Consider the following 13,012-nt stretch of genomic DNA (forward strand, 5'->3'; position numbering starts at 1 on the left):
GAGAAAAAATACAAATAATTAGTATTAGGAATGCAAAAGGAGCCATAACTACAGAAGCATTTGAAAAGAACACTGACGAATTTACCCCTATACATTTAAAAACTCAGATAAAATCGAAAAAAATGACAAAATCTGAGCTACTAAAATTGACTCCAGATGAAAATAGAAAACCTGAATATTTCAATAGCCATTAAAGAAATCCAATCAGGAGTCAGAAGTTTCTCCCCAGTTCCGCAGCCCCCTACACTGTCAACCACCTCCAAAAATATTCTAGGTTCAGAAGATTTTAATGGCAAATTTTTACTAAACTTTGGCTGAAAAAATAATCCCTGTGTATTCAGTGGTTTAAAGATGTCATTGCCTGTCTTCTGGCCTCCACGTTTTCTTATGAGAAGCCAGCAGTAATTCCTATGATATATTCCTCTGCACGTAATGTGCCATTCTCCTCTGGCTGCTTTCCAGATTTTCTTGGTTTACAGCAGTTTGACTATGATGAGCCTATACGTGATTTTCTTCATACTTATTCTGTTTGGGGTTGTCTGTTCCCTTGCTTATGTTTTGTTCCACTCCTTGTCTGTTTCTAGGCTTTAATTTCTGTTGCTCTATCCTTTGTTTCTGATATAGGCTGGGAGTGCCAGGAGTGGGGGTGTGTGGGTAGGAGGCACACAAGGCCCCCTCTGGCTCTCTCCTTCTTCCTCAATATGTATCAGCTGTGTCTATGAGGGCTTTGTCTACTTTAGAAGCAGAAGGCCCATTTCAGGTTCACTTGCCTACTCCTGGCAAACACCACAGCCTGCCTGGTAATGGAGGAGGTGGATGTGCCCAGCCCCTATCCCTTGCATTACAACTCTGATGGATTCCTAAGTATCAGCGGAATACATTTCAGATCCGTGCCATTGTGAGTTCTGAAGCATCGAAGAACTTGTGGACAGGTCCCACAGAGCTTGTGATAGGAGGACTATCTCCCAAGTAGTTGAGCTGCTGATAAAACCTAGTGGTCCCGGTGAGGAAATATGACCTAGGGATTCCATGGCTGTGCCAAGTTGCCCATCCAAGGCCTTGAATATGGCCTGTGGGACCTCCAGAGCCTGGGTCCTCTCCCTGTATTGCCATTTGTAGGCCATAAACCCAGGCCAGTCACAGGGCGTGGGAGTCCAAAGGATTACTACCTTAGTTTTAGACCCGTAAATCGCCCTGAAATTGGAAACGGCTCTTGCAATTCTGGATTGGTAGATGTTTTTCCCAAGATGGCAGCACACCTAGCCGCAGACATTTACAGTTGCCTTAGACTTATCTAGACGCTTTCTATTTAGAACCTTTAAAATGTCCACTAGCCACTACGTGGAATAGCAGAGTCCCCAGGCTCAACGAGCATCATCAGAGGCTGACCCCCTTGTATGGGGTGTTACCAGGGAGTGCAATGTGACGGCTAGTCAGCCGAACTCAGCGTCCCTTCTTCACCAACCTGGTTTCCACTGTCTTGCTTATGTTCACTCACAATATAAAGTTTACTTTTGTAGAAGGAAATCCTGCCATTTGTGACAACGTGGACGAGCCTGGAGAATATTATGCTAAGTGAAACAAGTCAGATACAGAAAGAAAAATACTGTATTATGTGGACTCTCAAAAAGATGAACTCATAAAAGCAGAGTAGAAAGGTGGTTGGGGCTGGGAGGTGGGAGAAACAGGAACATATTGGTCAAAGGGTACAAACTTTCACTTATGCAGGAGGAATAAGCTCTGGAGATCTAACGTACAGCCTGGTGACCACGGTTAATAACACTGTATTGCGTACTTGAAATTTGCTAAGAGGATAGATCTTAAGTGTTCTCACCACACACACACACAATGGTAACTATGTGAAGTATGGATGTGTTAATTCGCTTGATTGTGGAGATCATTTCACAATGTAAATGTACATCAAAACATCGCTTTGTACTCCTTAAATATATACAATTCTTATCTGTCAATTATACCTCAATAAAGCTGGATAAAAATAAAGTTTACTTTTGTGACAATTTCTTATTACAAGAAAGTTTTATGTTAGTAATCGAGTTTGCTGGCAAAGCCCTTGTGTCCAGAAGCCATGAAAGGCCTTGAGTGGACTGCCTTTAGGCCACGCAGAGCAGGGGTAGGGCTGCGGCAGGCTGCGAGGGGGGTGAGCTTCCCCTGCTTTCCCTGGGGACTTCCTGCAGTGGCTCCCGGCCTCAGCACCACTGCACAGTCTGGGTAACTCCTCCCTTTGGTAACTTTTCCCTTCAAGGGTGGGTGGGGGTAGAGCAGACTGGGAAAAAGTCTCAGCTGCTGCTTAAACAGCCCAGACAATTAATGGGCAGCTCCAGCTGGGGGGTCCTGAAAAAGAGACGGAAATCCTACACCTTTTTTTGTTTTTAATGGTAGAGTTGATTCTGGCATATACTTCTGGAGTTACTCTAGTTTTTAAGAAAATGTCCATTTTGGGATGTCAAGGACCACTTGGGCATGGCAGAGTTATGTAATGCAGTCTGGACCAGGGACAACTCCAGGGCCTGCTACAGTGGGAAGGCTAGCTTCTGCGAAGCCCATCTATGGACACCATCTTCCACTCCAAGAGAGGTACTCAATGAGTATAAGTCTTCCCTGGAGTTCCTGGCCCACTCTGAAACAAAGAGGGTGGGAGAGACGTCTGCCCTGATCCTGGGCCTTTAGACCATCCAAAGAGTGTGTTTTGTTCAGATCCTCTACTTCACTTCTGTGTTTCATTTCAGGCTCCACTCCTTCAAAACTCTAGCTTCCAACCCTCTTTGATTTGCCAGTCTTGACCTATAGGATGGCTTGGATGTGATTTATATTCATTATCTTTTTCTACCTACTTTTTGTTGCTTTAGCTAACACCCAGTCAGACTCAGTCCTAAATGGGCCCCTCTCCACGTTAGCTTCTTTGCCCATGCTCTGTCCAGGCTTGTCAGGACCAATCCACAGTGGGAAGTGGGGCAGAGTGGGTAAGCACCTTCCAGGAAGGAGCAAATGTGTTTGCCAGTGGGGAAGTGATGATGGTGAGCCAAAAGAAGTGCTACCACCACTCTCCAATCTCCCCTGAGGTCGGGGAGACTGCGCAGCTTCCACTCAACAGACGACCAGGAGGATCAGAGCTCAGTTAAGGAACACGGTGACAGGGTATTCTGAAGGACTCTGATGATACAGGCTAGTTTGTTCAAGACATCATGGACTATCCAGTAGGCATGTTGGAGGGTCTTAAAGACCAGCACTGGGGAGGAAGCACAGTGTAGCATGAACATGAGAGTAAAGATGAGAACTGACTATCAGAAAGTCCTGCATTTAGGTAGCAGAGTGAAGACGACAGGAAGAGAGGCTTGGCAGGACTGGCTGGAACAGGAGGAGATGACAGGTGACACCTAAGGCCTGAAGAGACTGATGGCTCCTGGTGAAAAGTTATCTTCAGCAGTGGGCTATGTAATCTTGGAGGCCTCAGTCTCTGAGGGTCAGGACTGGAGACATATTAAGTACAAGGTGAGACCAAGCTCCTGGGAGGTTTTTGCTCAAGTAATTGGGAGGGGGTGTCGGGCATCCCTCAGGACATTCATCTTGTAATGGGTCGACCTGCACAGTGTACAGCCCAATAAGGAATGCTCCCCCATTGCACTGTAGAAAAGAGAAGTAATTTCAAGAGGGCCAAAGGCAAGAGGAATTTTTTTCCCCTACACATCAATATAGTAAGAAATGACTTTATCCAAAAAATGCAATATTTCACCTTTTGGTCATTTCACCCTTGGCAGAATAGAGGCTGGTGAAATTGTCTGTACAGTTCCTTGCCTAAGAAAATGAGTTGGAGGTCTCTGAGGGTTCGGGCCTCCATCTGTCATTTCTTATATTTTAAAAGGGAAACCAATGATGGGTGGACTGAGCTCCCTCTCCTCCCCAGAGACAAAGACTCAGGATTCTCTTCCAGCATTTGCTCTCAGGTTTTCTCTAGAAGAGTTCAAGACCTTTTGGCTTTAGCTTGATTTTCTAACCTTAGCTCTCAAAATTTTTTTAGTAATGAAAGTTGTTCTTCAAGCAATACTTTATACAGAACCACAATACATGAAACAGAAAAAACTCAGAAATTTATTAGCATATATTTATTTTATAGCATCACATTTATAACATTTTAATTTGTCTACTGTCAACAAACGACAACAATGAGGCCATTTTCATGAATACAAAAACACATGAAATCAGGGTATATTGGATGACAATTGTATCACTTTGGTTGAACAGTACTGAAAAATATAACTTAGATAAATGATTACAAATGGTACCTTTTTAAAAAAAATACTTTTCTTACACTCTCAGGATATTCTTCAGTTAAAATTATCCACGATCAGAAAGAATAATTTATTGTTTCAAAGTCAAATCCCTAACAACAGTCAACAACTACTGGGATTCTTATCACAAAGATAACAGACACAAGCACTCAAACTTCCATAAGAGCTAAAATGGTTTCTAATGTGATGTTGCCACAACTTGACTGACAGGTTACATATTTACTTGCTATTGCACAACTGTTAGACCAATAAGAGAGCATGCAGTGAGCAGACAATAAGCATTATGAAAATCATAATGAGTCTCAAGGTTTGAGGGCTTTCTATGTTCCAGACTTCATGCTAAGTGCTTAAAAGGCACTATGGCATTTGATCCTAACAACAACCCTATTCTATTATTTTCCCCTTTTTCTAACGAAGAAGCTGATGTTTAGAGAAGTTAAGCAACTTGTTTACTGGATACACAAAGCTCCCATGATGCTCTACGTCACCGTGTGGGAGCCTGGCCTAGCATGTAACTGAATGGTGCTCATTTATGCTCTGCCAGCACACTTCACATCACAGGATACGCATGGGTCTGATTTAAACATCTATGAGGTGCTATCTCTTCCTTATTCTATGAATGATTAAAAGAAGTTCTGATATGCACTCAGATATCGCAAGGGAACATTTTCTCACACGTCTGCACAAAATGAGTCAATCTGGAAATGAAAGTGAGCCTGCTGGTGAATGCTGATGTGTTAAAATTTGAATATCAACACACTTGAATCTACCTGTTATTTATTAGAGATTTAAAGAGTTTAAAACATGTTTTAAAGATGGAACTGGTGAAAAATCACTGTAGAAAACCACAGTCACAGTGAAGAGAAAATTAACAAAAATCAGAGAGTTCCAGACTTCTCTCTCGGCTCTGCCGCTTGTCAGAACTTTGATGCTGAGGAGGCCACTTAACCCATCTGAGCTTCAGTTTCTTTCTCTTTCAAAAAGAGCAAATCACCTCATACTGGGGCTGCTGGACACATCACATGGGATATGTGTAAAGCACCTGGCACATAGCAGGCCCTCAGTAAATGTGAGTTCCCTTCCTCTCCTCTTTGCCCTTTGTCGCCACTCAACATCTTCCCCTCTAACCAGACCGGCCTGCTCATTAAATCCAAACACGGCCCGCATGTCCCCACTCTCCAGCATGATCTCTTCTAACGTCTCCCTTTCTCGGAGGCTGCCTCTCTCACTGTGGACCTCTTGAAAGCAAGGATTAGGCTGAGTCACCTGAGTCTTCAGGGCCTAACACAGTGCCTGGAACTGTCTATCTGACACCTAGCGGAGAAGCAGGAGGAGTGCTTTCCAAGTCAGGAAAGAAAGAGACCTAAAGGCGGAGATGGTTGTACTCATTGGCAACAACACTTTCATTGGCTTCTATTGGCATCATGAATTTATTTACACGAGGTTACATATCTAGCTTTTCACATGTCGAGGCCATGTCCTCAATAGACCGTAAGCTCCGAGAGCATGGCCCATGCTCGGTTTGTGACTGTGACCTCCTTGCACAGCACCTCACGCTGCTGGGAACTCAGAGGGAATCTGCCGATTTGAGAACGGAAAACACCCAAGAAGTCAAAGAGCTTAGATTTTTAAATAGATTATAGAAGATCTTTTTTTCTCACATCATTTCTTTCTTACCATCTTAGCATGGTGTGGGTAAACTTGGGTCTATTTGGGGGTATTTAAAGGAAACCTGAAGTGCTTCAGATTCCTTCAGGCTTACTGTCTAATATTTGGAATTTAATCTTTTGTTTATTAATAATCTATGTAGGGTCCAACAAACTCTCAGATTTTTATTTTTTTAGAAAGAAGAATCAAGACCTGGCTTGAATGCCTTGATTTCAATTGCGTACATTAAAGAAAAAAATACTGACAAGGTCTTAGCCTGGTACAGGGAATGGCCCCAGGCCCACAGGCTGTGGGTCTCCCTCTGAGTTGGTTTTTAGTCATCTGCCTCATTGTCCCAGTGGCCATAGCCGTCCCCTTCATCTGGCTCTTCAATATTCTCATTTTCGAAAGAGGCCTCTTCCTCCTCTTCTTCCCGGATTACCTTCATTAACTCAAGGAAGCTGGGAGGCTGCCTCTGGTCTTTCAGCTCCCTGAGCCTGCACCAAAGGATTTCACTAAGGCTCGCCCCAGCCATGACCTGCTCCAGGCGGACCTGATCTGCGATATTCCTAGGGATGGCCCGCTTCTCCACGGCTCTCCGGAGCAGGGTTTCTAACCGTAACACATAGGCTGAGACTTTCTCGCCTTCCTCCTGATAGGTCTTCAGATATTTCACCTGAGAGGTCCTGCGGCTCTCTAGGCTTCCGAACACTTGCTTAAATGCCTCCAAACACTCCTCCACACTGATGGACGGATTGTCTGCCTGCACTATATGCATGAGGTCCAGGGCAGGGCCACGCAGGCTTTCCATCAACCACCTTTTCTTTTCTGCCTCTGCTACTGGCCACTCTTTGACTATCTCAGTGGCCTGTTCCAACCAGATTTCAAAGGGCTCTTCCTCCGGGGTGGGCACAGCGCTCCCTGAGAACACCCTCAGTTTCCGGTATCTCATGGGGAGCAGATGCTGAGGGGCATGTGCTATTGCCTGTCCCAACAAATGGGCCAATAACTCCGGTGATATGCAGGGAACTGTGGCTGGAGACACTCCCTCATGGCCAAGGGCCCGGAACATACCAGAGACTGTTTGTCTCTCTTTTTCTAGAAAGAGGTTCAGTCTTTCAAGAAATTCAGTGTCCTGGTTGGGGGTCTTAAAGATCACTTTCCAGATGCCCCCCCTTCCCTGAACCTCGCTGGGGACCACTGAGACATCAATATCCTCCATGAGCTCTAATAGCACAGCATTGGCATTCTCCTGCTTCCTGAATATTTTGCCAAGCAGTCTATACCTGCCCAGAGACTTCAAAGTCTCCTGGAGAACCTCCTGAATCTCAGCCTCATTACAGTCCACTGGTATCCCCATAACCATCAGCGATTTCTGATCATCCACACTCATTATCCTGCACCAGTCCTCCAGCAGTGCCAGTGCCATCGTCCCGAATATTTACTCGCTCTGACCCTAGGGGTACCAATTAGTTTGTGGTGCAGATGGGCACTGCCTCAGGACTGAGACTATCCTGGAGGAGCTTCCAAACTTATAACCCACCAGGGAATGGAACCTGGGTCAGGTCACTCCAAGAGCAGCCTCAGTCTTCTGGACCAATAACCCTCACTGCCCAGTGGCAAGAGCTCAGCACCTCCCGTTGTCTCTAGACCTGCGGTGGGTGGCAGTGTCTCAGTGGCTCTGGAGTCTGGTGGCTGCTGTTTCTCTCGCCGATGCTAGCAGCCACGTGGTGGTGCTGACCCCCTGCTGACCGTCCGCTGCACCTTCGAGAGCTGTTTTCACCACTTTCCCCGTCTCTGCTGCTTCACCTCTCTAGTCAACAGGGAAATACCTCCTCTGGCCCCCAGGAGTCCTGGAGAGACGTCTCACTGCAGAGTGGCTTGGACTCCTAATGAGAGAACGGTCAGTTTTACCAGCCCTCTCCTTCCCAGGGAGCATCTGTACTCCAGTTAGGGATGGAGGTGGAGGGAGACCGGGGGAGACATTGTACTTGTATCTATCCCACTCTGTCAGATCTCTTCTTTGCCTACAGTGACATTTTTTTTTTCTTTTGGGGACCCTCCTGCAACCTAGCTTCCCCACCGCACGCTCATCAGAAGTGCTGATTAATATCTGAGCCCCAGTTGTGGACAGGACTCAAGATTTTTCCCACATGAATAATGAAATCAGGAAATGTGGTGAGATACCTGTTTATGCGTTCCAGAATGTTCCATGAGAGTCAAGGAGCTTATTCAGCTTCTAGCACAGGAAGATGTCACCCAAGTCCACACAACAGCGTGTCTGGATCTTAGCTCCAGCCAAGCCAAGTTGCCCTGTTATACATAAATAATAGTGTATTTTTATGGCTTGATAATATCCAGTGATGAAGACTGTTAATGCACTTATTCAAAAATATGGCAATCCTTCAAAATTTAATTAAATCTACTAAATTGAGTTGCTTCATTTCTTTTAGAAATCATTCAAATATTTAAAAACAATTTAACATAGGCATAATAATATAATTTATAAAATATACTTTAATATGACATAATAATATAGGTATTACAACCTAATAGAAGTATAACAATTTAAAAAACCTCAGGGCCAAATAAACTCAGAATTATGAATTAATTCTCTTTTGCTATGTCTGGTCAGGCTTTGCAAAAGCAAAATTAAGATGTTTCTTTTGCTATGAATGGTAAGTTATTAACACGACACTTTCTTCATAGCATTTGAACTTAACGGGTCATTTGAGGAAAAAGGAAAAGACAGGAAGCACATCTGTGGCGAGGGGGTGGAGACTGGGTATTGTGAAAAGGGAAGAGCTCCTAACGTGTCCCAGTTACTGGTGTGGAGTGTGTGTTAGGAACCACCACCGTTCTTCCCCAGGCCTGAAAATCTCCATCAGTCCTAATGGGGTCCATATGCCACAGATGCCAACCTGCAGTTATGGCGGCAGCTGCTCCTGCTGCAGGCACATTTCCCGAGTCGGAAGGTGCTGAAGGCGGCAGAGGGCCAGAGGGCAAAATGGTGGGTCACGCCCTCCCCAGCAGCCCCAGGGATCTGAGCTCGATGACTCTTCCGTACCTCACCTTCCTCTTCTTAGATACGGGATGACCCGTATGGAAATATTTGGATATGGAAAAAATGTGAAAATCTTGTATTTTCTCACATAAAGATAGGATAAGTTGGAAAAGAAACCAGACTTTCAGGTGGAAGACTTCACTGGAATTGTTGCGTCATTTAACTAGATAGTGACCTTGGGCAAAGCTCCTCAATAGCTCTAAATCTCAGTTTCCTGCCCTGGAAGGAAAGCACTCTTCTCACTGGGCTGCTTTGAGGAGGAAATGATGTAATTTACGTAGAAGCACTTTATTCAAATGCTAAGCACATCTGGTGCTAAGTCCGAAAGCCTGCCCCTGGTTCTCTCAGCCCCTCCACACGCACATTCCTCTCCTTCCTCCTTCTCCCCTTCTCATCCGGGGACTCCTGCCCACCTAGCATGGTGGGCTCCTCACCAAACTGTGAGTGGTGGTCCTCTAAATTTAACTCCATTCACCAAACTATCCCTCACAACTAGGGGGTGGGTATCCGCATTTAATGCTTCTAGGGACAAGGGCTGACAACGGGACCGAATACTTGGTCACACTGCCCCTCGCTACGGTCCTGCGGTAAACAGCCTCTTAGCCCAAACCCACCCTGGTTACTGAGCATGCCCAGACCTCTCTCTCGAGCCGCCAAAGGATGGGCATCATTTTTGCAGGATTTTGACACTGTGGAAAGAGGGGCGGGGCTGTAATCGACCAGAGGTAGAGACTGATACACGGCAAGGACGTGGGGACGGGAATAAGCCGTGAAGGACCCTCAGAGACCGTGTTACTGGCACAAATCAAAATGCCCCCTGGATGCCCTGTGGCTGTGGCTAGTCTATCCGTACATACACACCAAGTCCCCACACACCTTTCCCCAGGTTGGCCTCACACAATCCAAGACACTCAATCACAGCCAGCACCCCATCTCCTACCCGCCACTGGACGCGCACGCACTTAACGCCTCAGGCACGCGGCGTCTGGCCACCTGGGAAACCCCGCGGCTCTGGCGCAGTGCGCAGCAGGGCGGGGTGGGGACGAGGCGGGGCGCCCGGGGCGCCGGAGAAGGACTGGAGATTTGGGGAGTGGGCTTTAATCTGCGGCTTTCCCCTACTTTGGGCGGGGGCGGGAGATACCAAATGAAGACCTTCTCCTGTGCTCTACTTGGCGCAGTGGCGCAGTTACTGGTGCATGGCGCCTCGGGCAATACATACGTTGCCGTGCTGGACTGGACTCTGCTACACTCTCACGGACCGTAGACCTATGTCTCTCTCTATCCGCTCCCCACCGTTTGCTACGCCCCTCTGCATTTCTCCTCGCCATGCTGTGCCTCCCCCACCACCGTGGATGCACAAAGTGAGAACCTTCTCGTTTCAATCTCTGCTCCCAGCAGCCCACCAAGGCCCGTGTGTAAACTAAAGCTTTGGTGTCCAGCGCCTCGTGTGGCCCCTACCTTTCTGCGCCGCCTGCGCCATGCCTTCCCCATCCTCAGTGCCGCCCCTTCCCCTCCCCCCGGGTATCCTGACGCCTGTCAGTTTGTCCCTCTTTCCCCATCCATCAGCTCACATCCTGGGTGATGAAACCCTCCCCACGGTGGGCCACAGCCCTTGGCCCACCTCCGCAATGTGGTGGGGAGAGGCGCCTGGGCCGGGCAGGCGGGGAAGAGGGGCGCGGGAGCCAGGGGCTGCGCCCTCAGGTCTTCGCCGCCGCGTGCCCTGCTCCATACTTACGGTGGAGCCGGGAGCGGTCGGCGGGCCCTCCGCTCCGCATCCATTAGCCGGTGGTCTGGCCACTTCACTTCCGGAGCGGGGCTCCCGGCGGCGCGGCGCTCCCTCCCTCCGCTGCGCTCCGCTCCTCTCCCGGCGCCGCGCCCCGCCCCCGCCCCCGCCCCGCCCGCGCCTCCCTCCTCCCGCCGCTGCCGGGAACTGGCAGCCTCTCCGCTCCCGCTGCCGCAGCGGCCACCCGCCCAGACCCAACTTTGCCGCTCGCCGGAGCTCGCGCGGCGGGGGGAGGCGTGGGCAGGGAGGGGAGAAAGCGGGGTCAGGGGGAGGGACCGGGAGGGGTGGGCCGCCCGTTCGCCAGCCCTCCTTCCTTTCTGTACACCTTGCGGTAGGCGCAGAGCGGTAGCCGCGGCAGCAGCCAGGGGGTTTGTGCACAGGGAGAGGCAGACTTAGGGACCAGCAGACGGACGGACCGACAGAGAGGACCCTCCTCGAGCCCCCGCGCCATGGCCGAGAGGAAGCAATCCGGGAAGGCGACGGAGGACGAAGAGGTCCCTGCCTTTTTCAAAAACCTGGGCTCAGGCAGTCCCAAGCCCCGGCAGAAATTCTGTGGCATGTTCTGCCCCGTGGAAGGGTCCTCGGAGAACAAGACCATCGACTTCGACTCGCTGTCGGTGGGCCGGGGCTCGGGGCAGGTGGTGGCTCAGCAGCGGGACGTCGCCCACCTGGGCCCGGACCCGCAGCCTCCGTACTCCCGGCAGGGCCGGCGCGCCGGCGGGGAGCCATCTGTTGAATCGAGCCGGAAGGTGGAGATCCGGCGGGCCTCGGGCAAGGAAGCCCTGCAGAACATCAACGACCAGGTTGGTATGGGGGGAGGGGTGTTTGAAACGGAGGACCGTGCGCGGGGGTCGCCCCTCCCTCGCCTCCTTCCAGCTCGGTGAAGAACGAGGATCTCAGCGTGCCCACCGTCCTGCCCCTCCTCGAACATTGCCTCCCCGCATCTGCACACGCACCCCACCCTACCCGCCCCTTCTCCGTGCAGGGTGCGGAGAGGCTCGGGCTCGGCGGTGGGCGGCTGTGCGCCCACAAAGGCTGCGGGCGCCTCCCTGGGCCTGGGCAGTAGCGCGTGGGGGTAAAGGATGGGCCGATCCCCGGCTAGGGGGTCGCATGGTTGGGGGGGATGGGCCGCCGTTCCATTCTTAAATCCGGCCGGGCGGCTTCCGATTGCAGCTGTGGCTGGATGCCCCACCCTTTTTTGATGCAGCTCGGAGCGAGCGGTGGAGAGTTCGCGTGCAGGCTCGCGGGCTCCCCGGGGGTCGGCAGGGGCGGGGGCTTCGATGGCCGCTCCCCACCGCGCCCTGCGCGTTCACCCACCGCACCTCCTCCCGCGCCCTCAGCGCTCGCGTCCCGAGCTCGGAGGCCAGCACCATGGCCAGCGCCTCCCCGGACCGCCTCGCAGAATCGCACCACCCTTGACTCCTGTTCGCAGTGTGAGAAGAACGAGGGAGGCGGTGGAGTCACGCGAGGAAACCGAGACGCTCCTAAATAGCCATGTGGAGAACAAAGTTCGCTGAGTACCCTAGCAAGGGCTTCCCAGAGCGGTCCCCCCGCCGCTGTTGGGGAAGCACGTTGGGGATGGGGACTGAGTGGATTATGTTCAAAGGGTAAAAAGAAAAGAAAAGGGGAAAACCCCTCACATTTTGAATAGATTGTCAGAGATGGATTAGATCCCTACACTGTGTCAATGGGGGAACAAAGAAGACCGATTTGGTAAACCTTGATTTTAGAAAGTGTTGTCATCTCTCGCAAATATGTATAGTGTGCATTTTAAGTGCAGTAGTCTTCTTGCACCACATTTTTTTTTTTATCAGGGTGACCTTCATACTTGTGCAATTTTTTTCACAGCCTTATTTTCTCAACTGATCAGTTACAGTGTGGAATGTTTTAACACTTGTTTGCTGTTTCTCTCCCATGCCCATTGGAGAAGATGAGAAATCAGTCAATGATTGATTATTTATTGGAGACCTATTGTGTGCCTTCCCTTGTGGGGCAGGGGGATGGTTAGCTATTAAAAGTTCAAGGTGGTTTCTTCTTAAGAGGCTTCCAGACTAGTTGGGAGTGGTCTATACATATTCACCGAGTGATTCCACAGCATTTATTCGGCATTCAGGTTGTGTGCTTACAGTGAGAACAATTATGAGTTGCTGATAATGGCCTGAGCATGTTACTGTTTCCTGATATGGCATAGAGTTTTGGAGCTTTTGACTC

The 13,012-nt window shown here is 49.5% G+C and overlaps 2 protein-coding genes across 3 annotated transcripts in view; one reads left to right on the forward strand and one right to left on the reverse strand.

Moving 5' to 3' along the window:
• Positions 1 to 4,086: 4,086 nt before the first annotated feature.
• PNMA2 (PNMA family member 2) lies at positions 4,087 to 10,879 on the reverse strand. 2 transcript variants are annotated; one of them, XM_087437344.1, is made up of 3 exons: positions 10,754 to 10,879; positions 8,142 to 8,267; positions 4,087 to 7,843 (listed from the first exon to the last, which is right to left on the reverse strand). In XM_087437344.1, exon 3 carries the CDS (start codon positions 7,381 to 7,383, stop codon positions 6,289 to 6,291), a length of 1,095 nt encoding a protein of 364 aa, XP_087293470.1. In that variant the 5' UTR covers positions 7,384 to 7,843; positions 8,142 to 8,267; positions 10,754 to 10,879; the 3' UTR covers positions 4,087 to 6,288. The 2 variants fall into 2 exon arrangements, with proteins under 2 accessions (XP_087293470.1, XP_087293472.1); XM_087437346.1 differs by lacking the exon at positions 10,754 to 10,879 and adding an exon at positions 8,876 to 9,946.
• A 248-nt stretch (positions 10,880 to 11,127) lies between these two features.
• Positions 11,128 to 13,012, forward strand: part of DPYSL2 (dihydropyrimidinase like 2) — a 134,664-nt gene continuing 132,779 nt past the window's right edge. The window contains exon 1 of the mRNA XM_004433560.3: positions 11,128 to 11,604. Within this exon, the coding sequence (XP_004433617.1) occupies positions 11,251 to 11,604 (354 nt within the window). The 5' untranslated portion in view covers positions 11,128 to 11,250. The remainder of the gene's footprint in view (positions 11,605 to 13,012) is intronic.

The sequence above is a fragment of the Ceratotherium simum genome, chromosome 12 (assembly GCF_057802395.1).
Source record: "Ceratotherium simum simum isolate JZ-2026a chromosome 12, ASM5780239v1, whole genome shotgun sequence".
Taxonomy (NCBI): Eukaryota; Metazoa; Chordata; class Mammalia; order Perissodactyla; family Rhinocerotidae; genus Ceratotherium; species Ceratotherium simum.

Coding starts and splice junctions, on each gene's coding strand:
- PNMA2 (XM_087437344.1), bottom strand. CDS start 7,383: ATGGCACTGGCACTGCTGGAGGACTGGTGCAGGATAATGAGTGTGGAT.